Genomic DNA, 26,133 nt, shown 5'->3' with positions numbered 1-26,133 from the left:
CCATCATTGGTGCTCTAAAACTTATTAATCAAACCCCTTTTAATTTCACCCACTACACCATTACTCCTGGGGCAGTAAATACTGTATCTTTATATATTATATTCCCACTCAACCAGGAATTGAAATGCATCATTTGGTACCTCTCAGCGATGCACAGGGGCTTCAGGGCCAATTGGAGGAGAGGTACAGTACATCTTTCACTGACAATGCTGCGTGCCTGTGACATCTGGGTCATGGCGCTCCAAGAGCACTCAGAGAGAGCATCTTCACTGGGTGAGCCACCTGGGACACAATCTTGATATTGGCAACATGTATTGTGAAAAGCATTACAGACTTATTTGTGCTAACAAGCCCCACAGCCTGCTGTATTAGGCTCTCCTCTTCATGCAATAGTAAGGTTAAGCTAGAGAACATGCTCAACCCTGTACAGTATATATGCTGGAAGCATGGTACCCGTTCATTAAATCATCATTAAAGCCGCAGGTCTGAAGGATATACCAGCAGGGGCAAGTGTCCTGCTGAGAGGATAAATGCTGCCCTCTGTTTTAAAACTAGGTGTTGTGCAAGAGTGTAAATATTGTCTAGGGTCCTTGTGCTTGGCAGTCTGCCAGTTGGATGGACGTATAATGTTTATCGTTATACATCTGACCTTAGGAAACTCGGATGTGATTTTCTCTGCAAAATTCCATTTGCAAGTAGCTGCAGACAGGCACCGTGCCAAATCATATCATAAATGGAGCAAAGCACAGAAATGAGGCCTTTAAGAACACAGACTGATTTAATTAACTGAATACAAAATTATGATACTGCTAGAAAGAATTATGGTAATTAAACACATATTTATATAATACCTAAATAGTTTTACTTCTTAAGTTCTTTTTCAAAAGCATCTCTATGTCGCAGGTTTATCTCTTCTACTGAGCAGAAGTCTGATTAATTCCTCAATCATGAGCCCCGGAGTGCACATGAAGGTAACTGCAGCTAAAGGAGAAAACTAAGACAGAATAGTTCTGAAGCAGTGAAACATTACACAGCACTGTGCCTGTGCAGGAAACCATGAAATATCACTTTTCAAGGTTTTTTTTTTATACAAGTGAATTGCCACACAGACTTTGCAGGAGGTTGGACCACAGTAAATGATGCTGCAAACTGAGCTTTTTAACAAATAAGTCTAATTTTATGGAGTCTTGGAGCTGCAAGTTTTTAACTTGTGAGTGTGTGTGTCTGTGTCTGTGTGTGCCCTGTGATGGATTGGCATCCCATCCAGGGTGTATCCTGCCTTGCGCCCCATGCTTGCTGGAATAGGCCCTGGCTCCCCCATGACCCTGTACTTGGTGAAGCAGTTTGAAAATGAAGGGATGAAGGGGATTGTAAAGAGCAGGTTTGTTTGCAAGACACTACTATGGAAAACCTGAGCTTGCAAGTGACCGATAGTGATGTAAACCAACTTACTGTACATGTTCAAAAAAACAACCCTTTTAATTTAAAATAGTTCACATAAAATAACAGTATTTCTGTTGTGTTCAGTTCAGTGTTGAGGATGTATTGAGAATGGCTGTCATGACTTTAAGGCCTGCAGATGCAATTATCATTCCTGTACTGTTGTGCGTGGCAACTGTAATTATTTACCTCAAAACTGAGTTAATCTAAGTGTACATTTAGCTGAGGTGATCACTTTTCAAAAGTCTTGTTAGAAATGGTTAACCAATAAAATTGATTAGCATGGTGGTTGATTTTGTACAGTATACAGACATAATGAATACTCTAGGTGGGAAATACATGTGGCAGTTCTATTCTAGACTGATTCAAGAGGAGAAGATCTCTTTTGCAGCATGGTGATAGAAATTCTTCTACATAATATCACACTAATACATCATACAATTTTTACTTTATTTAAATTCTACATTTTTAACTATATACTGTATATCTTTTTCATCTTTTTTGTGTCCTCAAATAGCTTAGAAGATGAAAAGGATATACAGTACCAACTTAAACAATTAAGTATTTTTCACATGGTAGCTTCTTCTGTGTTTTCTAGGTCTTTCTGTATTTCTTTTGAAGCTTCACCAGTGATACTGTAGCTAATCCTCACATTTTTGTATCACTTTTAAAAAGTGACTAGTTTACTAACTGTACTAGAATCTTTGCCAGTAATATAGATGATCTGAAAATAATGAACTTATTACATTAACCAATTTTTTAACCCTTACCTAACCTGTTTTGCTCCCATTAACCAGTGCTTAATCCAAACACTGATAATACAATGCATGTCTAATGCCAGTAATACAAAAATTAGTCTTATATGAGTAACTGAGGAACTTTTCATAAAAGCCGGTTTAAGTAAAAGTTTCAAAGAACTCTAAAGAGCAAGGTAAGATCTGCCTTTTCTAAATCCATTAGCTACACCTAATGCCATACAGATTGTCTTTGAATTGAGTTCTAATGATCATTTCCACAACCTTACATGAAAAAGAAATGTTCCGTGCTTCAGGCAGAACATCTTAAATTGTCTCTCCTGATTTTAGATCTAGTTTGTTTCATTGTGCTTCTCTTAGAATTGGTCTCCTTCCTTCATAGCAGTCCTGAAACTGCAGATCTTTGTTTTGGACTATAGCTGCATGGTTTCAAAATATACTTCAAAGCACACTGTATTATGTTTGCAGTCACTCTACCATGATTGTTCACAAAAGACTAGATCAATGCAGGCATTCCCTCTAGTGATAAAGCAGTCATTAGCCAATTCAGTTCCAGCTGCTGACATACCTGAACGTTTTTTCCAGTGTGTGAGAAAAAAAAATAAACTCTTGTTGGCTTTGATGGACTATCTTGCGGATCAAAAAATATGTAAACTCTATTTGAATGGTTTTGATTGTAGTACTATAAACATTTCTCAATAGATAATAGATTAAAAAAAACAATAGATAAAAGTCTCCAAAAGAATTTGCACCTCGAGATCTGATCGTCTATGCAGTGAACAAGACAGTGCTATACGGTACAGTACGTGCTGACGACACCCATCTGAGAAAGGGGTTCTGTGTAAACCTTCAGCTGGTCAATATCAAATGAACATCAGAGAATTTAGTCATCTTCTCTACAGCTGCAGTAGTAGTAAGGATTTAAAAAAAACATTATATCAAGGAACCAAGAATGATGTCCGCCAAAAGACTTTAATTTTGTCTTCTGTCAAAGGAAAAAAAAACAAAAAACATCCTCACACACAGAAACCAGAAAGTTTAAGACACAATGACAATTTGAGGCACATATATGGATCAGGAATAAAATAAATACTTCGTAGCTTGTTTTGATATATGTCCACGAATCAGTTATCATCGTAAAATGTCATCACAGTCTCACTCCCACTTATAGACATAACGAAGTGGTCACTGGTATTGTGTTGAAAGACCGCTGGTTCTGACAGCATTCGCTCGGTCAGCCGACACTAGGGCGCCCTCTCTTGACGGACTCGGGAATGACACGAATGCTCCCACGCGAAGCTTGTATTCGAAACGGTTCAATTCTTTTGCATAGCGTGTTTAAAAAGGGTCACCGAAAACACTTTACATGAACACAAAACTTACAAATGTAGTGTTACATAATACTGCAGGATTAGTGATGGATGAATTCCATAGAAATTAGACTACTAACCTGGTTAGACTAGAGATAATAGGGTTGGCAATGTAGGTTCTTGTTTCCTTTATAACTGTATACAGAAAATAAATTAACACTTTATTAATGATGGATTCCCAAATACAACAGAGTATAACCATGTTATTAATTATGTCAGACAAAAATCATTAACTAAATAATGAAAACCTTATGATTAGGGTTATGGTTCAGGCTATATCCAATAACAGGGATTTTTTACTAACATCCAATTAATGTACAGAAGATGTTGGACAATATGACATGTCTGTTAATATATTGTAAATATATTGAATGTATTAATGCCATTCACAATCCCTAATTTAAAGAATTAGCTTGTCAGCAGGTATGTCATGCTGCAGCTCACAACTGGCCACCTACTGAAGCTCAGCAGTGTGAGCCTGGTCAGTACCTGGATGGGAGACCTCCTAGGAAAAACTAAAGTTCTTGCTGGAAGAGATGTTAGTGGGGCCAGCAGGGGGCGCTCAACCTGCGGTCTATGTTGGTCCTAATGCCCCAGTATAGTGACAGGGACACTATACTGTGAAATAGGGGCCCATCCTTCAGATGAGATGTAAAACTGAGGCCCAGACTCTTCATTGTCTGGTGTGTAACCCTGGTACAGTATCCTGTCCAAATTACCCCTTCAACTTTACCAGTCATAGATTCAGTCATGTACTGGCTTCATCACTCTGTTCTCCTCTCCACTAATAGCTGGTGTGTGGTGAGCGTACTGGTACAATATGGCTACCATTGCATCATCCAGGTGGATGCTGCACATTGGTGGTGGTGGAGGGGAGTCCCCATTACCTTTAAAACACTTTGAGTGGAGTGTCCATATATAACAAAAGTGCTGTATAAGTGTAACGATTATTTAAAAGTACAGACAGGTCTAGTTAAAGGCCAGTGGCATTGTGGGTATTAAATCTGACTCTTCATTTAATAATTTTTGTAGATCCTTTCCTTATTATTTGCAGATTATTTCCTGCTCATGACATTGAAAGAAAAAGTGTAAAAACAGTATACTGTATGATGGGGAATGTCAGTAAGTGGAGTGAATCTGTGAATTATTCTCCAACCAAATTTGCAGTTTTACTTCTATTCCTTTGTTTTACTATCATCGACTGTTTAATCCTGACACTTCTGTACCAAGGCCTCCAACTGAGGAATGAGCTTTCTCCACACAGTCTTCAAGACTAAACTCAATCTAGTGTTCTCTAAAGACATTGTAGACTGTGTTTCAGTCCTGCAATTAAGTGCTTGTTTACAACTTGTCATTTGAAAGAAGGAATCCCAGAATCCCAGGAGACAAGGCAAGATTCTCCTATCTTCCATACTCATACTGTAGGCTCCTTATACGTAATCCTCCTTTCTCCTCTCCACATCAGAGGAACAATGTAATACACATTCGAGCTGACTGGTACGTATTCATTTCAGGACAATCTCATATTAAGCTACCTGCTCTTCTTACTTACATCACAGTCCTGCAGGGGCAGCTTGTCTACACGCCAAATGCTTAATCTGCTGTGCTTTAGGTGAAAAAATATAGGTTTCCTGTAGTTAATTTGTTCTCCGAAAGGCTTCATACAAACCTTTAGATGCTACTATTATTTGGAACCACAATTAGAAAATCATTGATAAAGAGATTTCTTCTGTCAATATTTGAGAGACCAAATTCGGCTTCCTCAAGTTGTAATCATTGAACAGTTATCTTTTTTTAATATAATTAGATCACACATTTTCATTACAGAATGTACTATACATGACCCCTAGCTGAAACTTATGAGCTTATCACAGTCCCAGAAATGAGATCTTGTAGGGTATTACTATGGCGAAAAAACAATAATATAGTTATCTTTATATTAATAGCATGATAATATATAAGGTGCAAAGCAAGAGCAGAGTGTAAGATCTACAAGAACCATCTCAACAGATGGGTTTTCTTGCTCTGGAAATTGATTAGAGATGCTGGGTTAATGGCAGCTGAAGCCACAAGGGTCTGGGAGAAGAGAAGGGTCAGGAAGGACAGCCTGGACAGTGAGCGGAACGCATGGCGAATCAGCCAGTAGAGGAGTAAACAGGGTGAGAGGAGTTATGAGTGACGTGGGACTGAAGGCATTAGAGAGCAGTACTGGAAAAGCATCAAATACAGATTTGCTGGGTGGAGAGCTGCCTGGAAAGAGTAACAGTAGTTGCATAGAATAAATGAATTCTGTAGATGCTGCTCAAAAACAATAGGAGCATGCCAAAGAGACATCTTGTCTCTCCCACTTTAAAGTCTTCATCCAAAATCCAGAAGCACCAGATGTTCCGTCTTCCGTCTGCAGACGAAACGGTTCATTTGGAGCCACAATAAATGCTAGCACAGCATCTCCAGTCCCAGTGCAATGCTTTTCACATCCTCAACCTCAGTGATGGTCCATGTCTGCTTTTGGCAGATCAACATGAACTTTAAAGAGCTGCCTGTAGAGAGAGTGCTCAGTTTAAATAAAGAGACAGTGCTTTCCTCATCGCTGCCTTCATCTGGCAGCGATGGGAGCTGATGGTCACCCAGACTCCACTGGTATTTCTGAAATCAGGATCCAGAGGAATTAGACCAAGACAGTGGGAGCCATTGGCATGCAACACTGATAAACAAGGCCAGCCGAAACGTATCCTAAGCCAGCTGAAATGCTTCAGGCCTGTCTACTCCGTATATCATTTTTTTATGAACTCCATTTGTCCAAAGCAATTTACTTTTCTGAAAAACATCCCTCAGTGGACTGGCTATGATGTGACAGATTACCCAACTGGGAGGTAAGAGGGGTTTGGTTCTTTTCTACAAACACATACAGGACATTTTTTCTTTAGCTGTTCCTCATACTGTGACTAAACTTTTCAAAAAAGTTCATTTTGTTCTTGGGCGGCATAGTGAATGGTGCAGTGGTTAGCATTGCTTCCTCAGAGCACTGGGGCTTTGGGTTCAGTTACTGGGCTGCCATCTGCGTGGAGTTTTTTATGTTCTCCTTGTGTTTATGTGGGAGCTCTGGTTATCTCCCATGTTTATTGATTGGTTTCTGGGGAAATTGGCCCTGCTGTGAATATGTGTTTATCTGAGTCTGTGTGCTCTGAGAAGGACTGACTGGTTGAATCCTGCTTTGCACCCATTGCTTGCCAGGATACACTCCTACCACCCTGTGACTCTGATGAAGTGGTCTAGGAAATGAATCTAAATTATTCTTCTTTCTCCGCAGTGGAGTTTCTTGCCACAGCTAGAATACAGCTGAGATTTTTCACAGGATTCTCAATCAAGGCACTCAGCTTCTCCAAGCAACAGGTGGTTCACAGACATGAAGTGAGAGTGTGAGAAAAGGAAAACACATTTGGCAAAAAGGTGCAGAATTATTTATATGGCTAATCATTGAGTATACTGAGCATACTCACTTACTGTACTTACTGAACAGACTAATATGTCTGTAAGGTAAAGTGTACAGAAACTTTGATTAGAAATAAGCTATCAATAAGTATCATCTATAATATAAGGTACTGTATATAAGGCTTCTAGGGGGTAGTCAACATGTTTTTAGTACATGCAGGTCTTGATTATCTTAGTTTTAAGATAGTCATAGTTTTCAGAATCACCAAGAGCAATAATGAATACAAATCAAACATGTATATGTCAATTTTCAGGAGGCTTTTAATAATATTCCTTATCAAACATGAATTCTCTAAATATCCGCAGTAGGCATTCATGGAAATTAAATTAAGAACTGATTGATAGAGTACAGTACAGGTGTGAATGTTCAACCTGGAGTGATATAATTATTGGAGTACTACAAGGATCTGTATTAGGACGCTGCTATTTCTGACATAAGTCAATGATTTAGATTCTTGTATAGCAAACTAGTAAACTTGTCAGATTATATCAAAATGGGAGGATTCTTAAGCACCATAGAAGCTTCAGAAGAAATTAAAAAATGGATAGCACTCGTGGTAAACTTCAGGCAGATGGCATATAATCTTAGCAGGTATATGTCCAGTAGAAATAACAAAAGCAAACTACAAATATTAAAAAGGAAAGAAAGAGCTTGAAGATACAACTTATGAAAATGACAAATGTTTAGGCTGATATCATCTACGTGTTCCAGACAATGTGGCTAAGAAATAAAACACAAAGTTAGGATATATAGTTTAAAAGTGTATAATCAAAATCAAGAACTGTTCATATATATACAGGTACATATATATTATATATGTTAAAATTATACAATACACTGGTGAGATCTCATTTAGAATTTTCTATGCAGTGGTGGCGACTATGCTACCAAAAAAAAGATATTGCCACTCTGGAATAAGTCCAACGAACAGCACTGAGGTACTTTATAAAGGAATGTCCTATACAGACAGGCTAAAAGAACTCATTTGTTTTAGACTACAAGGGGACCTGAGTGAAAAATTCACATCCACCAAGCCTTTGAGTTCAACCATATAGATCATGTAAAACATTGACTAGAGAACACAAGCAAAATCTATGTGGAAGTGCTTTTAAAACTGAGAACAGGAGGACCTTTTAAAGCTTTGTAGGAGTTTGGTTGGTGAAGGGGTTCCCTCCTATACGTAAATGCCTTGGGTTTCTTCAGGATGAAACATGCAATTAATTATTATTTCATATTGCCTTATTATATTCTCTATTAACCATATCATATTCATTCAAAATTCACTCACATACATATGTAAAATACCTTGTGCAGGCTAATACTTTAAGAAAGCTCAAAATCCATTTGGAAATATAACACATTGAATCAAGCGTGGCGGATAATGAAGTGAGTTCATTCTGTCTTCATCTCATTTGCAGATTTGCAATCTAGTAGATCGAAGAAGATATTTCCACTCTAGAGATAAAAAAAAAATGAAATCAACACTCACATGTAACAGACTCACAAGGAGAGGACGCGAAAATTCATTCATGTTTGCAGCCGGAGGTTTCAGTGCTTTGAGGTACTGTAATTCTGTATCGGGACAGTCACTTTTTCCACTAGGGGGAGATGTTGCATACATTTCATCCATCCCTTCTCTCGCCGCTTCATCCAGTACAGGGTTGTGGGGGAAGCTGGAGTCTATCCAGGCAAGCCACAAGCTCAAGGCAGGATACAACCTGGATGGGATGCCAGTCCATCACAGGGCCGACTCAGACACAAATACAGACGCACTCATACACACTGGGGCCAGTTTTCCCAGAAATGAATTACCTACCAGAATGTCTTTGGACTGTGGGAGGAAACTCATGCAAACACGTGGAGAACCTATAAATTCCATGCGGACAGCCCAGAGCCCCAGCACTGCATTGCTAACCTCTGCCAGTATGTCATCATTATTTTGTTCCCAAACTATTTATTTATCATAACTTGTCCACATTTTGGCACACACAAGTCTTCGTCGAAAGACATTTTATCAAATAGATTGAAAGATAGCAACCATTCAAATGCCAGAAGGCATTACGTGTCATCTAGACATCTAGTCAGCATTATTGAAGCAGAATTATCAGTTGAAGTTAAATTCCTGTTTTTAATCATATCATTCACTTCTGTTATGTCTACTCCAATGCCACATTGTAAGGGTTTTTATGATGACATCAATATTGTCTGCAGTGAGGATGTAAGATGAATGACCATACCATGTACTGTAGGTTGAAATGATTTATTACATTTTAACTTAAGATTTAAAACACCTTCAGTCGTGTTTCTTACTCTAGACATGATGTAAGCAGAATCCAATTTAGAACTGTTATTGTTTTCAACTCTGATCTGAAAATAAAGCTTATGAGCCACCACAAAGGAAATATCTAACTGTTTGATTTATTTAGAGATAAAGACATCCATATTCCTCTAATGTTTTTTCTGCTTCAGGGGTGTTTTAGCTACAGTGACTTTGAAACGATTTACTTCGCTGTGCTGCGCTGGCTCTCCATCCTTATCCTTCCCATCCAGCAGATTATTTCTAATGTATTTAGAAGTGTGCACTTATCAAGCGACAATGTCCGTGCAGTAAAGAAGAGATGAAATCAGTATTTTTTTACCCTAACCTATCATGGCTTTGTAAACATGAGTGAGCATGTACTTGTGTAGTTAGATAAAAGAAAAAGACCAAGAACGAACCAGGAGCAAACTGTGGGCTCACGAAAGGAAGAGTCTCTGGTGGCAGCCTGCGCAGTAGGGCTTTCCCTCGCGCTCCTTGAACACGCCCTGGGCCAGCTGGCGCAGGCAGAAGGCGCAGACGAAGTGGTCGGGGTGGAACTTGCGCCCCAGGGCCGCGATGCAGCGGCCCGAGATGGGCTTCTCGCACCCTCCGCACAGCGTGCCCTGCCGGGCGTGGAAGTGCAGCGTGCACAGGGGGCGGCCATCCAGCTCCATGAAACAGCCGTCCTGGAAGGGGCTGAGGCAGTCCTGCGCGGGCGCACGGAGAGAGCAAAGCGAGAGGGTGTGAGTGTGGAAGCATGTGGGTGAGATGATGTGTCTGTGTGTGAGTGTGGAAGCACGTAGTATGTGCCTGTGTGTGAGTGTGTAGGCATGTAGTATGTGCGTGTGTGAGCGTGTAAGCATGTGGGTGAGAGTATGTGTGTGTGAGTGTGGAAGCATGTGCTTTGTGTGTGTATGTGAGTGTGGAAGCATGTGGGTGAGAGTATGTGTGTGTGAGTGTGGAAGCATGTAGTATGTGCGTGTATGTGCACGTAAGCATGTGGGTGAGAGTCTGTGTGTGAGTGTGGAAGCATGTAGTATGTGCGTGTATGTGCACGTAAGCATGTGGGTGAGGGTATGTGTGTGTGAGTGTGTGTGTGTGTGTGTGTAAGCATGTGGGTGAGGGTATGTGTGTGTGAGTGTGTGTGTGTGTAAACATGTGGGTGAGAGTATGTGTGTGTGTGTAAACATGTGGGTGAGAGTATGTGTGGGTAAATTGCAGCTGCTGGCAATTTAAAGGGGTTTCCACGTGTGCCTTTTAAAGGCAGTGTGGGCAGTCCAATCCCCTTCAAAACCTGTGAACATCCTCTTTAGATACAGTGATTGCCGGGTGGAATTTTCTGCCTGACCTTCAAATTTGATCAACACGTTGTTTTCTGTATCAGTCACAAATCAGAAACATACAGTAATCTTTCTGATGATCTGAACTCTAGAAGCTTCTCTGAACACTCTAACACTCACAGAAGATCAGAGGTGCAACGTTCGATTGACACAGATAAGGCCACGAGATTCTAATAATAGAAATTATGAATATACTCTAATGTATAGTACAATATACAATATATAATATAAAATGAGTACAATCCAAACTCTGCACATTCACTGTTGGCATTGGGACACAACTGAATGAATTATTTCCATTATTTTATGCTACTCAATATTTGCTAGGGGGAAGGTCCAGCAATTGGAAGAGTGACCCAAAATAGAAATGAGGCTCTAGTGTAGGAGTGTCACATTGCTGTGTGGAAGAGACCAGTAATATACTTTGAAGGCAATTCCTTTGTGTTTTGAATGCCTTACACAGTCTTTACTTTCTGTATGTGAAAATGTAATTGTACAAAGCAGCAAATATTACAGGGAGACTCAGTGCTTAACAGCTGGAAGACGAAAAGAAAGATAAATTGTGAATACATTCAAAGTTATCTATTAGATATTTAACTTCGCACCCTGAGGAACATTTTTTTCTCCTTGCTGAATCGAGCGTTACAGCTGAGCTTAAAGCGGAGGCGGGTGGTAACTCACTGCGCACACGAAACACTCGGTGTGCCAGGTGCCGTTGGCAGCCGACAGGTAGTTCTCCCTCACTGGATCCCCACAGCCAGAGCATTTCGGCGCATAGAGGCGGTAAAAATCTGCGTGGCAGTACGGCTTGCCCTCACGCTCCAGGAAACCTAAAAAAACACGCCACATGGGGGGCTGGATCAGGAGGGTGCTCGGGCTTTAAAACGCGCCGGATTTCTGTGATTCGCACTCAGTGAATATGACTCAAACACAAAGACAACCTCATTAAATCACTAAGTTACAGCGGTGTAGCGGGGGGGACCAGACATAGAATATATTCTGTTATATATAATACATTATTATTATTATTATTATTATTATTATTATTATTATTATTATTATTATTATTAGAATATGTATTATTTTATTATAATAAATATTTTCGCCGGTGCGATTGACTGATGTGCCGTCCACGGTGTACCCTGCCTTGCGCTTGTTGCTTGACGGGAGAGGCAAAGGCTCTCCCTGAATTGGAAAAAACGGTTACAAAATGTTTGGACAGATTTTCTGCCTGGTATAGTAAACTAGTGATAGCCAAACTGAACTTGTACTAAAAACTTCATTTAATGGGAGTCAAGGCATCCTGGTGGTACAGGCGGCTGACCTGTGAGATGAGTCAATCAAGCATAGATCTCCATCTAAAGGTCTTGATCCAAGGTACAGTACTAACCAGAGAGATCAAACATAATGAATTAATTTAATTTTCAAACTGATTTTAGACCTGGGTGGTTTTAGTGACCACTATGAGGTTTCCTCTTCCTATATTTATACACTGTTTACTGTTGCTAAGGGTTCATAGATGAGAAACTTCTAACAAAAGATTTGACTTCATCTTGCTCGGTTGAGGGAACAATAACCTGACCAAAGACCAGGCGCTAAGAACTGTTAAAATAACCAAGCAACCCACTTTACTGTAATAAAACTTTTACTAGCTAAATAGTTATTTTAATTCTTGATGACTATTTCTGCAGAAAGGAGAAGGCATCAGCTTTGCATTAACAACTTCCTGTGCTGCTTGAGTGACACAGGATACGCAGTACGCCTGTGAAATAGTGAAGCTATAATATTCTGTACTCACCTTGATGTTTATGGGCCTACTGACTGGTATCTACTGACTGGGCTCCAAATAGACCCTCAACGAAGTGCACTAATGAGATCTTATTTGCACAGCGTGGGAGGCGACTTATTCCTAATGGGAAAGAAGGGTCTAGACAGGGGAATCTGAGCTAACAATAGAAAGCCAGGTGGACATAATAATAACCCTAGGGCAGGGTGTACTGTATAACGCTGCCCTAGGCTAGCACTGTTAGCCCTTCATTTGCTCCTCTATGGACAGCATGTTTGCTCCATTGTACTTTTTGGACAATCAGTCTGTATAAACCTATGCACACTTTGCACATATTTTATTGTTTTTACAGTGACTATGATCATCACATTTTGAACACACATATGTATTTATTATTTATTTATTTATTTATTTTGTTGTCTTTTGTTTTATAACTATTCTGATGTCTGTTTTTGCTTGTCTTGGGCTGGACTGCTGTAACACATCAATTTCCCTATGGGATTAATAAAGTATTATCTATCTATCTATAATGTAGGGCTCCTGTTGCTGGAGTCAGGGAAGACAGGGGCCAGAAGATTTAGAAACAGTGAGCCTATTTCACAACAATCAAAGGAAACGAAATTACCGTCAAAAGATCTAGGACAAACAATATGCTACTGTATGACCAGCTGTACTACATAATCAAAGACTGGAATTCATTCACTAAAGCAAAATCCTTACTCTCCCATTACTGTTGAATGATGTGTTGGATATTATATCTGCTTGAGACAGGAATTAGCAACATTTAGCTTTACATTTGTTTGATTGATAGTTGTTTCTATAAAGTGTGATGCATGAAGCCTGTGCTACAGCACTGAAGGTAAGACATCTTCTGGTGACTATGACAGGGAAGCTAAGATGCCCACTATGTACACCTGTCTGTACAGCAGTAATGAACATTCACAAGTGGTGGGGCCAAGAGCACAGGAATCGCCTTAGGCATGAGATACAGAGCCCTGGGCAAGTTAGGACACAAGCGGAGCTGGGACTAAGGTCAGGAACATAGAGGCTGGACAGAGTGGAAGAGAGCCAAATTTAGCATAACAAGAGTCGGCCTTGTGAAAGTGGTAATCATTTGTGCACCTTTGTGTAATGAAAACCTGGCTGGTGGTATTTGAGAAATATTTGAATATATTTGTCTTTATTAATCATTATACTGTAGGTACTGTAAACAACTCAGCTGTAGTACATGCTTCATGCACTAGGTTATCTGCTATGAGCAACAGTTCTGTTAATAAATACGAGACCTGTAGAAAGCACACAATAAATATGCTTATTATTATTATATTTAAAGTAATTTACAGTTATTACACATTACCATCACTAAGTGAATGAGTCCTTAGTCTACGTGTCAGTGTGTGTTTGCTTCAGTCTCTCACCCTCTGAGCCGAACACATGTCCACATGCTGTACAGAAGAAGTGCTCTGGGTGCCAGGAGCGGTCCAGTGCTGTCAGGATGTTCTGTGGGGGAGATGACACTGCTGGATACAATCCTACCAGCATACATCCTTCTACAGAGCATTTAGCTTTCGGGATACCGTCGTGTAAAAAGCGTTACTGCGTCATCTAGCAGAATGAGATCCAACCAGAACCCATCCAGTGTGAAGCTGGAATGTTGATTTCGGCTTTTTTTATTTCTTTACATTTGTGTTTCTCATGTACTGAGCAAGATCTCCTGCCGATTTAATGTATGTCAGACTGGAAGGTGCAAGAGGCCATTTTAACATTCAAGAAGTTCTACCTGAACACCCCTAAAGCACAGGGAATACACTGATGGAAAGTCATTGTAACAAACACAGATGGCACAGTGTCAATGTGTTTAACACTGCTGCCTTATGTACTTAAGTACTGGGTTAGATTTTAGACTGGGGCACCTTCTTTGTGCAATATATTCATACTGTTTTTTGGTGGGTGTTTTTGTCTCCTCTTACTTCCTAGGATAGATAAATTGGTATCTTTAAATGGTCTTCACCCCTGGTCCTGGAGATCCCCTGTTCAGCCGATTTTTAGAAACAGTCTTTAATTCCTTGATTTCCAAGTGAAATTGACTATAACTGTACCTGCAAGATGGGTCCATTGCAGTACGCACAGCGAGGAGCGAAGATATTCTGATAGTCTGTCTCACAGTAGGGTTTTCCATCTCTTTCAAAGAAACCGCATGAAACTCCAAGCTCCTCCTTACACACACAGCACACAAAGTGTTCTGGGTGCCAGGTCATGCCCATAGCTGTGATCACCTGAGCGGAGAAAGAGAAGAATAAAGCAGGGAAGAAACAAGTTTGATCCATGTCAGGTTTCCCAATCTGCACACTCTTGTAAACGTACTGATTAATGAAGGAAAGCAGTATAAAGTGCCTTGTAAAACTGAGCACGTTTATGGAGGAAAGGATTTAAATGTCGACAAGCGCTGCAAAATAAACATTAAGCTAAAATATGTTGATTGCATAAGCATTCACCCCCTGAGCAAATCCTTGTTGGAATCATCTTTGACATCAATTACTTTTTGGATGTCTACCAGCTTTGCAGACTCGCTCAGTTTCTGTAAAGTTGGCTGGGGATCGTGGATGAAGTTTTGTCACAGTTTACCCATTAACGCATAGAATCTGAGCATTCAAGTTTGATTAAAAACGTTCACTTCAAAAATGTTTGTACATCATTTGTTAAATAACAAAAGGGGGCATCACTGGAAGGGAATGGATACCTGTTCAAGACACTGTATTTAATATGTTATTTGCACATATTTGTGTACATTTCTGCAAATCATCTTAGACAACAAGGTAACAAAAGGTCTTTAGAACCTGTTTGCTCATATAAGGACCAGAAAATATTAAGTACCAGGGCGTGTACTTTACCAGTAAGCAAATATGAAGCATATTATTTTAATATTTAAGGAGGCCCGGTTCTAAAACAACATTCAGGAACATTCAGATAAGTTAATATTTGCTTTTATTAAAGTGCGCATCATTGACTTCTATTACTTTATAGTACCTTTCCCACAATGCACTTGCCACAAGCAGCACAATGGCCTTTGGCAGCAGTCTGCACACCCATCTTCTCCATATCAGAGCTGAGGACACCAAGAAGGTGGTCTATGGAGGCTCCTTCTGCCCCCAGAGGGTGCTGGGCTGTCTTGGTGGGCGTCTTGTTGGGTGTCTTGCCAGTGGTCTTTGTCTCCGGTTCTGCTGGGCTGTGCATCGCCTTGTCCTTCTTCTCAGGCTCCTTCTCTTTCTCCTTTCCCCTCTTTGCGAGGACCGGTAGCGCAGAGGAGGGAGATCTGTCAGGCAGCTAAAAATATTTATGAAGAGATCGAACGTTTTCAGGGAATTCTGGAATTGTTTTTCGTGTAACATGGCAACTGTAAATGGTTTCCAAAATACACTGTCGTTTGAAATAAAAATATATGAAAGAGCTCATCCAAAAGTAAATATCTAAACTGCCAAAATAAATGTTGTTTCCATGCCAACCGAGGATTTCAAGTGGAGTCCTTTTCTTCAGGCAGCCGAAGAGTTGTCTGTATAATGTTTCCATATCCTGCAGCTTCATACTTCAAAATTATTATTTTTAAGAGTACCTAATGAATTAATTAGGTGGAGAATATTTTCACATTAGGAATTTTTATTAGGAATCTGTATTTGTTAACACATCATCATTGTCCTGATATGCTTGTTATTGTCAATGTTTATTGGGACAGTACATACAGTATTCTTTCTCTTTTGCCATTCGTTTAATGTAAGCACTGTACCAACATTTTTCACACAGCACCTGAGGCCCATGTCTGCACTTGGCAGTCATGTCATTGTATCGTATCTTCATGCATTTCTGTGATTTAATGCTTTAAGTCACCTTGCATAAGGACAGGAGCCAAACTAATACTACTGAATTCTGGCCAGGTCGGTCCCTTCATGGGAGTTATCACCCATCCCAACTTTGACCTGAGATGTGTGTTTTTTTCCTTTCAACAATAAGAATGACTGAGCTGAAATATTAGGGACCTGGTGTTGAAGTTAAACAAAAACTTGCTGAAGTGCATGTGTAATTTAGTGGAGTGTATGCCTTAGGTTAGAAATGCAGTAAAACTTACATAGCCTTATATGTAAGATTGCTTTATTTTTTATGTAATCAGCTTTGATCTACATTTCACCCTTTTTCCAGTTAAGTACATTACTGTGGCAAGTTATTGTTTGCCATCTGTAAAATTTATGTTAGTCTTCATAAGCTTCTGGAGTACAGTATGTTGTTTCTAAATTCCTATTATCATGACCTCATATTCAAAACACGATTCCTATAAAATTGGGAGATAAAAATGGAGAGAGAACGTTCATCTGAGTATCTAAAGCAACATTATTATATACTGTAGCATCATTCAGCAAGGGAATGGGACAGTGATGGAAACCGGCATGGCATCCTTCATTTTCTCCTGCATCTCTTTGTAGCGTGTTGCTGTGTGTCTGAGTCAACTCCACTCGCCCAGTCATGGTGTAACAGCAGCTCGTCTCCCTGAGAGCGATTCAATAAACTCTTCTCACTAGGTCTGAACTCAGAAACTCTGAACTCTTCTCTCTGTGGGCCTGGACTCTGTAAACTCTTCTCTCTGTGGGCCTGCACCCTGTAAACTCTTCTCTCTGTGGGTCTGCACCCTGTAAACTCTTCTCTCTGTAGGTCTGCACCCTGTAAACTCTTCTCTCTGTGGGTCTGCACCCTGTAAACTCTTCTCTCTGTGGGTCTGCACCCTGTAAACTCTTCTCTTTGTAGGTCTGCACCCTGTAAACTCTTCTCTTTGTAGGTCTGCACCCTGTAAACTCTTCTCTTTGTAGGTCTGCACCCTGTAAACTCTTCTCTCTGTGGGTCTGCACCCTGTAAACTCTTCTCTCTGTGGGTCTGCACCCTGTAAACTCTTCTCTCTGTGGGTCTGCACCCTGTAAACTCTTCTCTCTGTAGGTCTGCACCCTGTAAACTCTTCTCTCTGTGTGCCTGCACCCTGTAAACTCTTCTCTCTGTGGGTCTGCACCCTGTAAACTATTCTCTCTGTAGGTCTGCACCCTGTAAACTCTTCTCTTTGTAGGTCTGCACCCTGTAAACTCTTCTCTTTGTAGGTCTGCACCCTGTAAACTCTTCTCTCTGTAGGTCTGCACCCTGTAAACTCTTCTCTCTGTGGGCCTGCACCCTGTAAACTCTTCTCTCTGTGGGTCTGCACCCTGTAAACTCTTCTCTCTGTGGGTCTGCACCCTGTAAACTCTTCTCTTTGTAGGTCTGCACCCTGTAAACTCTTCTCTTTGTAGGTCTGCACCCTGTAAACTCTTCTCTCTGTGTGCCTGCACCCTGTAAACTCTTCTCTTTGTAGGTCTGCACCCTGTAAACTCTTCTCTCTGTGGGTCTGCACCCTGTAAACTCTTCTCTCTGTGGGTCTGCACCCTGTAAACTCTTCTCTTTGTAGGTCTGCACCCTGTAAACTCTTCTCTCTGTGGGCCTGCACCCTGTAAACTCTTCTCTCTGTGGGCCTGCACCCTGTAAACTCTTCTCTCTGTGGGCCTGCACCCTGTAAACTCTTCTCTTTGTAGGTCTGCACCCTGTAAACTCTTCTCTTTGTAGGTCTGCACCCTGTAAACTCTTCTCTCTGTAGGTCTGCACCCTGTAAACTCTTCTCTCTGTGGGCCTGCACCCTGTAAACTCTTCTCTCTGTGGGTCTGCACCCTGTAAACTCTTCTCTCTGTGGGTCTGCACCCTGTAAACTCTTCTCTTTGTAGGTCTGCACCCTGTAAACTCTTCTCTTTGTAGGTCTGCACCCTGTAAACTCTTCTCTCTGTGTGCCTGCACCCTGTAAACTCTTCTCTTTGTAGGTCTGCACCCTGTAAACTCTTCTCTCTGTGGGTCTGCACCCTGTAAACTCTTCTCTCTGTGGGTCTGCACCCTGTAAACTCTTCTCTTTGTAGGTCTGCACCCTGTAAACTCTTCTCTCTGTGGGCCTGCACCCTGTAAACTCTTCTCTCTGTGGGCCTGCACCCTGTAAACTCTTCTCTCTGTGGGCCTGCACCCTGTAAACTCTTCTCTCTGTGGGTCTGCACCCTGTAAACTCTTCTCTCTGTGGGTCTGCACCCTGTAAACTCTTCTCTCTGTAGGTCTGCACCCTGTAAACTCTTCTCTCTGTGTGCCTGCACCCTGTAAACTCTTCTCTCTGTGGGCCTGCACCCTGTAAACTCTTCTCTCTGTGTGCCTGCACCCTGTAAACTCTTCTCTTTGTAGGTCTGCACCCTGTAAACTCTTCTCTCTGTGGGTCTGCACCCTGTAAACTCTTCTCTCTGTAGGTCTGCACCCTGTAAACTCTTCTCTTTGTAGGTCTGCACCCTGTAAACTCTTCTCTCTGTGGGTCTGCACCCTGTAAACTCTTCTCTCTGTGGGTCTGCACCCTGTAAACTCTTCTCTCTGTAGGTCTGCACCCTGTAAACTCTTCTCTCTGTAGGTCTGCACCCTGTAAACTCTTCTCTCTGTGGGTCTGCACCCTGTAAACTCTTCTCTTTGTAGGTCTGCACCCTGTAAACTCTTCTCTCTGTGGGTCTGCACCCTGTAAACTCTTCTCTCTGTGGGCCTGCACCCTGTAAACTCTTCTCTCTGTGTGCCTGCACCCTGTAAACTCTTCTCTTTGTAGGTCTGCACCCTGTAAACTCTTCTCTCTGTGGGTCTGCACCCTGTAAACTCTTCTCTCTGTGGGTCTGCACCCTGTAAACTCTTCTCTCTGTGGGTCTGCACCCTGTAAACTCTTCTCTCTGTGTGCCTGCACCCTGTAAACTCTTCTCTCTGTGTGCCTGCACCCTGTAAACTCTTCTCTCTGTGGGTCTGCACCCTGTAAACTCTTCTCTCTGTGGGCCTGCACCCTGTAAACTCTTCTCTCTGTGGGTCTGCACCCTGTAAACTCTTCTCTCTGTAGGTCTGCACCCTGTAAACTCTTCTCTCTGTGGGCCTGCACCCTGTAAACTCTCTGGGCCTGGACTCGATAGACTAGAGTAATAAAAAGAAAGAAGGAAGAAAGGAAACGATGTCTGTGGCCTCTCACCCCCAGGTCCAGTTCCAGCAGTCCACTCATTATGGCATCCAGCTCCCGTGTTGCTGATCCGGGGCTGAGCAAACAGGCCTCCTCAGGGTGCGGTACCTCACTAGTATACAAAGGAAAAACAGTTCCTGCCCTTGTATGTAGTTTTGCAGCAGGTGTGACCACAGAAACCACGTTATATTTAACCGAAACAGCAGAACAGTCGACCAATTTGCCATGTGTACACTATGTAATGTATCAGTTAATTACAAGACAAAATCTTGTGGTTTACTGTAGTTTCGGATAAATTAGACTTTAAGATAAAACACATCATTACTAATCTAGTCATAATTAAAATTATGTCTGCCTGCATATACAGTATATATACTGTATATGTGTATTTGTCTGTGAAGGGAGGTATTCAGGTGGGTAGATGTGTCTTGTTGTTTGTGTACGTGTTCATTTTAAAATCTGAGCTTTCAGTTGTGCATGTAGACATTCTAGCTTCAACTGTTTGCTTCAGTTTTGGCTGTACATTACCACTGAATACTCATGCTTGTTTGAGAATATTCTAAATATCAAAAGTCATTTGGTTTAGCAATTTAGAGCTGATAATAAATCCAACATTCAGGATGTGTTATTAGACTAAGTTAGGACTAAACAGTGACTAGTCTGGGGAAGAATTTTGCGTGTGTGCAGATGCATTTTGATTCTGAGACTCATTCTGTCTCTTTTCCCTTCTGTGTGTTTAATTTCAGAAATATTTTTAAAAAAACATATCAGTCTCACCTGTATACATGTTCACTCTCGATCTCTTGTGCTGGTTTTGCTGGGAGTTTGGTGGTGTAGACTGGCTGGACCTGATAAGGCAAAGGTACATGAGACACAGACTACTCAGCCAGCATTTAGTTTTTACTTTGCTAAACAGCTTCATTAAAACCAAATAATAAAAAATAGCAATACAGAACATCTTAAACCACAGAAGAGAATGCTACTTTGCAAAAGCAAAAACTCATTTTAGCAGAATATTAAGAGACAGGAAATACAGATGCATGGACTGTTGATTTAATCACATAAGGTGTTTCTAAGAAGCTCTGATAAAACCACCTTGTTGCTTTGATCTTCTGCAAAATTATCACATCCAGTTTCTAATGTCACAAAAACAAAACAACCTTAACCCTAAGAGAAATGTTAGCCTACGGAATTAACTTATTTAACTTCTGTGTTGTTTTTTTAGCATTTGGAAAAACAAAATGGGGGTAAACTTAGTTTAGAAATATATGTTTCTGAAATAACACGCAGGAATGTGAAAACAGAAAATACTCTCTGACCAAATACTTGTTCAAACAATGACCAGTCTGATGCCAGTTTGAAACTGTGGTTCTATAGTGTGAAAACTCAGTTTAAAATGATCCTTATCTCCACTTTCAGAACGTGTCTTGGTAATCCATTCTTTACATTAAAAAAGACAAAACACAAGCGAATAAAAGGAACAGCAGAAGATGTATATTTCAAGTACAGCTGTATAAAAATAATAACATATACATGAGGCTATGTGAGAATAAGAAAACAAATTGTGTTTTTTAATGGGTTTTTTACTGTATGCTCAGTGTCACCTGGGTCAAACAATATTTTTTAAAAGAAATAAGTGCAGCATCACTGAATAAATAAGACATTATAGTACAGTAATTAATACTTCAATTTATTTGATATAGTTAATACTACATTTTTGCAAATGATGTGATACTGAAAATATCTCGAGACTTCCTGTTTGTTTAAGCAAATTAGAGGCTTCTAACCATATTTTTCTCTCTTTCTCATTCTCTGATTTCATCAATGTGTTTTTCTTCTCCATGCAGTTGCTTGGATTTTACTCCTTCTCACTGGATGTCTGTTTTCATCTTTAAAGAGAAGATGCAAAGGCAGACCCCAGACTGACTTAGACCTCCCCAAATCGACACTGCTGCTCTGGAATAGGTACAAAGGGTGACCAGGTACATTCCCAGGATAATGCCCAGAACCTACTGTAGGAGGAGCCCGAATTCCATACCCATGATCAATAAAACATCTATCTAGATGAGGGCTGAGTCATGCTGGATGGAACACATCTGCATTGCAGGGGGACTGAGATGTGTAAAATCCTTGAATGGTCTAGTTAAGGTCAGCCCACTTGTCCCAGCAAAGAGAACCATACAGCACCAGAAATCAAAAGAGAACATGCCGCATTTTTATATATAAAAGACTGAATGAAAGTGTTGTGGGTTAAAATCATATCTGATGTGATGAGGCAAGTAGAACTGAAACAAGCTTCAAACTTGGATATTGAAATTAACAACTGAAGAAGAATTGCATTTTTTCAAGAACTAATGTCCAAGCCTAGTCCCTATGGTTAAGATGCTTTGATTATCAAACTAAATCCCTCCTTAAACATATGTGCATTAAAATGAGAGCGTCACTAAGATCAAAATGCTGTATGAATACAAAACTTCAACTACATTGTGTGGCCCAGGTAAGTATCCCACATAGGATTTTATTACTTCAGTACCTGGAGTAAATCTCTGAAGAATTATTTTCCTTGTGTTCCAATCAGACGTCTTTAAAAAGTCCAGTTTGGCTTGGGCAGTATATATTATGGGGAGGTGTAAGTTTTAAATTCCTCTCTCAACTTCCCTATTGATGTTTCAGTTCCACCTTCTGTGTTAATGCTCTACTGTATGTCACAGCCGGAAGACCTTTGTAGAGGTAACTATCAGATAACATTAGACTGTGTCAGTCTAAAGGTAGAATTGATTATATATTGATTGATTATACATGGACTAGGGTCCCACAGCTGCACTGAACTCTATTATTATTCAAATGGAAACAAGATTTTTTCATCTGAGCTCTTAGAATAGGCGTGTCCATCCAGTGACGAATCTTGTGAGTAATCTATCCAATTAAGAAATCTCTGGTCCTTGATGGCTGACAAGTTATTATATTTTAGCTCTTAAATGAAATGACTTCATTTAACAAATCCCTTGTTTAATTGATCACGATTGGAGCATCTCTGAATCTTTAGAAACTGGAGATTTAATAATGGCCCACAAAACCTGCTGGTTTAGGGCTCCCCAGGACCTGAGATGCATCCACAATAACAATGTACAGTAGACTTTAAAGTAAAACAGGAGACGTGCAATTTGAAATTTGACAAAAACAAGAACAAATAAGCTGCTACTGTATCTGCTTAGGATAAACTGAATAAAGTGCTAAACTCCTAAAAAACAGAAAAATTGTCTGCATGACAGACATGCCATTAGTTTCTGCTCAGAATAAATGTCTTTAAAGAATGTAATCTCCTTATCTTCTAATAAGATAAATACATACGGTTAAACTCTTATGGTACTTTTTGCTAGATAGCCAATAACAGGTGTACATAGAGAAATAGTTGTGCTTCTTCCTAAATGTTTATGAATGGCCCTAAAAATGTAGCTGGATTGGTCGACTATATCTTTACTAAATATATAGTATATAGGCTGTTGTAAGTCTTTGATGCACAGGATTCCTTCTGAGATGTCTGAGTCTTTACATGTACATTTGATCCAAGGTATAGGGGATATTTACTACCCTTTACTTATTATTGAAAAGGTTAAGAAGACTGGAAGCTTTTTGATTAAAAAAACTGCTACTGTTAATGTCATAGTTATATATAATTTGTAGTGAAGATGAAACTTTTTTTAAAAATTCAAAATAGCCCCTTTAGCTATTTAATCTTAGTGACATGTCTGATTAGAGGGAATTAACAGCTAATGGTATTTCCTTATTGAGCCTGTCCTTTAATTTATTATTCTTCTCTGTAGATTCTACTTAATGATTAAAATGTGCTGCATAGCAGAATTTACTTTAAATAGTCCTTGTATATCCTTGCAAACAGCTTGTTTAACAAAGTTTGAAAATACATTTGCTATGTCTTCTGCACATTACACATTCTGCACATGTGTAGAACTGTACTTATTTATGCCTTACAATTTTTCCCTGCTTTAGATTTGCGTCTGTTTGCAAATCTTTCTGTGTCTTACACTGCTGTTGAATAGCGATACCTTTCCCTGCGTTTACCGTTTACAGTATCATCAGCATAGTCAACCAGTGAGCGATTCGTAGTCTGGTACATTTCATTCCTATACTATTAGACAAAAATATTGACACCCTTCATTTGAAATGATCTTTCAATAATTCATTCCACTTAATTTTATTTCATAAACTACATTTGTGTGTCAGTGATATATTTGACATACGCTGAACGTTCCTAGAATGTAGGAGTGAAAGGGAGTCAGTTAACTCAGTTCAGAATACAGGTGCTGCTGTTAATTTCAGCAACTCAATAGGTGTTTCCATAGGGATCTTCAGACAAGAGATGGAGGATTCAGGTTCTTATTTCATCTCACAGATTACTCTTAAGACCGCTATACTGTACATGAAATCCAGTTTTGAATCCATTAAATATGAACCAGCAAACATTTAAGAAAGAGTTCAGTTGACCTAGTGGATGTTGCCAAAGACTTTCTGAAAATTGAGATGTACAGTACTGTATCAGAGACTTACATCCTTTAAAAGATTTTTACTTTTTTCACTTCATGGAAATTTGTTCATTAAAAGTTTCCTCTGAGAGCCACGGATGTACACAGTCATTTATTTACAGGTTAAATTGTCTAGCAACAGAAAAATAAAGGTTTTACAAATTTACAGTAATATGAAAATACATTTAGGGCAAGTCCTTAAAGCTTAATACTTATAAATATATAACTGACTGCTCTACATCAAGTTCTCTTTGATGACTTATTTCAAAATAGATCTTTACTCTTAAATAAAAAGTAACCAGATTTTTTTAATTATGAATTTTTTAAGCACAGAACTATGCATCACTGGTGTAAAGAATTTCCTCTAAAATCACCCATTTACCCAGTTATCTCCTCTGCTGCCTCTTGTAGAGGTATTATCTTGCCCTTCTGAACTCTGGGAAGAACTCACAGCCAACTCCTCCAGTAAGCTGTCTACAAGATAATAATAGTGATTGTTGTTATTGTATTTGTCCTTAACATCACCAGTTTTCTTATTATCCACACAAATCAGAATTGTCCTTTGTTGTTTCAGCAGAGCGTGTGTACTCGTGCAATGTAATTACAGTATGAAATATTTTATTACTGTGGCCATTTTATTCTTTTACATTTCTGTTATCCTGAGTGACACCTCCTCACTCATGCCCTCACCTCAAAACAAATTTTAAAAATACTCCCTTTGCAGTTATTTTTCTCAAATACTGCTATATATCTGTTTCTTTATATATTCTCAATGTCTTTTGTCCTGTATGACTTTATTCTCTAGATCACGCCATGTCTAAGACCTCGGAAACCTAAAACGCTCAACTGAATCTTATTCAAAACAAAATAAAACATTCTATTGCCAGTAACTCTTAAATTCTCAAATCTTTGACTCAGTCATTAAAACTGACCTGCTGAACTGAAAAATAAAAAACAATTACATCTCTGAAATATACAATACATTTACGTATACAGTATCAAATGCTCCTACTAAACATAAAATTGCATTAAAACACTTACCTAATTCATCCATTTCAATGCTGCTGTTTAAATGGCTTTGTTTTGGGAGAATATGTACAGTACAGTATATCTCAGCGCTGCAGTCTAGGCTAGTGAGTAGGTCTGTGTGTGTGTGTGAAACTCAGAGCTTCATCCTGTCAGCCTATGTGTAAGTGTGTGTGGCCTGCATAGATGCTGTCATGTGCTATTGTGAACGTATGTGATCTTATGTCAATGGTTTTCGGATATAATCTGAAGTGTCTCAACCCTGATGATCATGTATTGAAATAAAAAGTAAAAAAAAAAAGTTTACTTCCCCACAGCATTCAAACTCCGAGTGAATCTGAGTCACTCAGTTTCGTTACTAACTCATACACCCACAGATCACATTAAAACACACTGCACCATTTCCTGTCAGTTACCTTCGAAACCATTCAGATCTTCCCTTTTCATCAGAAACCTGCAGTGAACGTCTTCAAGTAAAGCAGCTTTCTAACATCACTCAGAACTTTTTATTACAGTATTTGGAATTTATTTATGGTACACCATATAATCGAATTAGAATAATTTAGTTGTTTATTAGAGTTTGTGAAGGCTTTCTATTTCAAATTTACTTTCCAATTATTTTAAGCTATTTTTACACATCTTTATAATAGGTGTTTTTAGGGTAATATTTTAAATTATGTGCATGTGTATTTACATTTCATTTCTTTGGAAACAGATCTCTTTGTTACATTATGTCATTATGTACAGTCATTAAGTAATTGATGAGTAGTTTGTAGAATATCCTCAAATCTCTAATACTAAGACATTTGCTATTACAACGTTACTGCGGGGACTATGCAACAGCGTGCTTCATACTGCATGTCTTGTGGATACAACTTAGTAAATAAACTAAAGTGAAGTTTTATAACTGTACAAACTAATCATCATAACATTGCACAATTACCCAAGACCTTATGACATTATTCATTTTGCCAGGCATGCTATTTAGATCACAAGTTTGTTCAGTAT

At 39.5% G+C, this 26,133-nt stretch overlaps 1 protein-coding gene across 3 annotated transcripts; it reads right to left on the bottom strand.

Moving 5' to 3' along the window:
* Positions 1-3,148: 3,148 nt before the first annotated feature.
* Positions 3,149-25,497, bottom strand: lpxn (leupaxin). 3 transcript variants are annotated; one of them, XM_088599162.1, is made up of 10 exons: positions 25,141-25,497; positions 24,482-24,573; positions 20,336-20,406; positions 19,571-19,670; positions 15,511-15,807; positions 14,583-14,759; positions 13,902-13,983; positions 11,379-11,527; positions 9,777-10,064; positions 3,149-8,776 (listed from the first exon to the last, which is right to left on the bottom strand). In XM_088599162.1, exons 1-9 carry the CDS (start codon positions 25,151-25,153, stop codon positions 9,795-9,797), a joined length of 1,251 nt encoding a protein of 416 aa, XP_088455288.1. In that variant the 5' UTR covers positions 25,154-25,497; the 3' UTR covers positions 3,149-8,776; positions 9,777-9,794. The 3 variants fall into 3 exon arrangements, with proteins under 3 accessions (XP_088455288.1, XP_088455286.1, XP_088455289.1); XM_088599160.1 differs by having other exon boundaries at positions 3,149-8,513; positions 25,141-25,496; XM_088599163.1 differs by lacking the exon at positions 24,482-24,573 and having other exon boundaries at positions 3,149-8,513; positions 25,141-25,495.
* Between the last annotated feature and the right edge of the window lie 636 nt (positions 25,498-26,133).

Source organism: Lepisosteus platostomus, chromosome 11 (assembly GCF_059453375.1).
Source record: "Lepisosteus platostomus isolate fLepPlt1 chromosome 11, fLepPlt1.hap1, whole genome shotgun sequence".
Classification (NCBI taxonomy): domain Eukaryota; kingdom Metazoa; phylum Chordata; class Actinopteri; order Semionotiformes; family Lepisosteidae; genus Lepisosteus; species Lepisosteus platostomus.
Note: the sequence above shows the minus strand (reverse complement) of the source record. Positions and strands in the feature narration are given on the sequence as shown.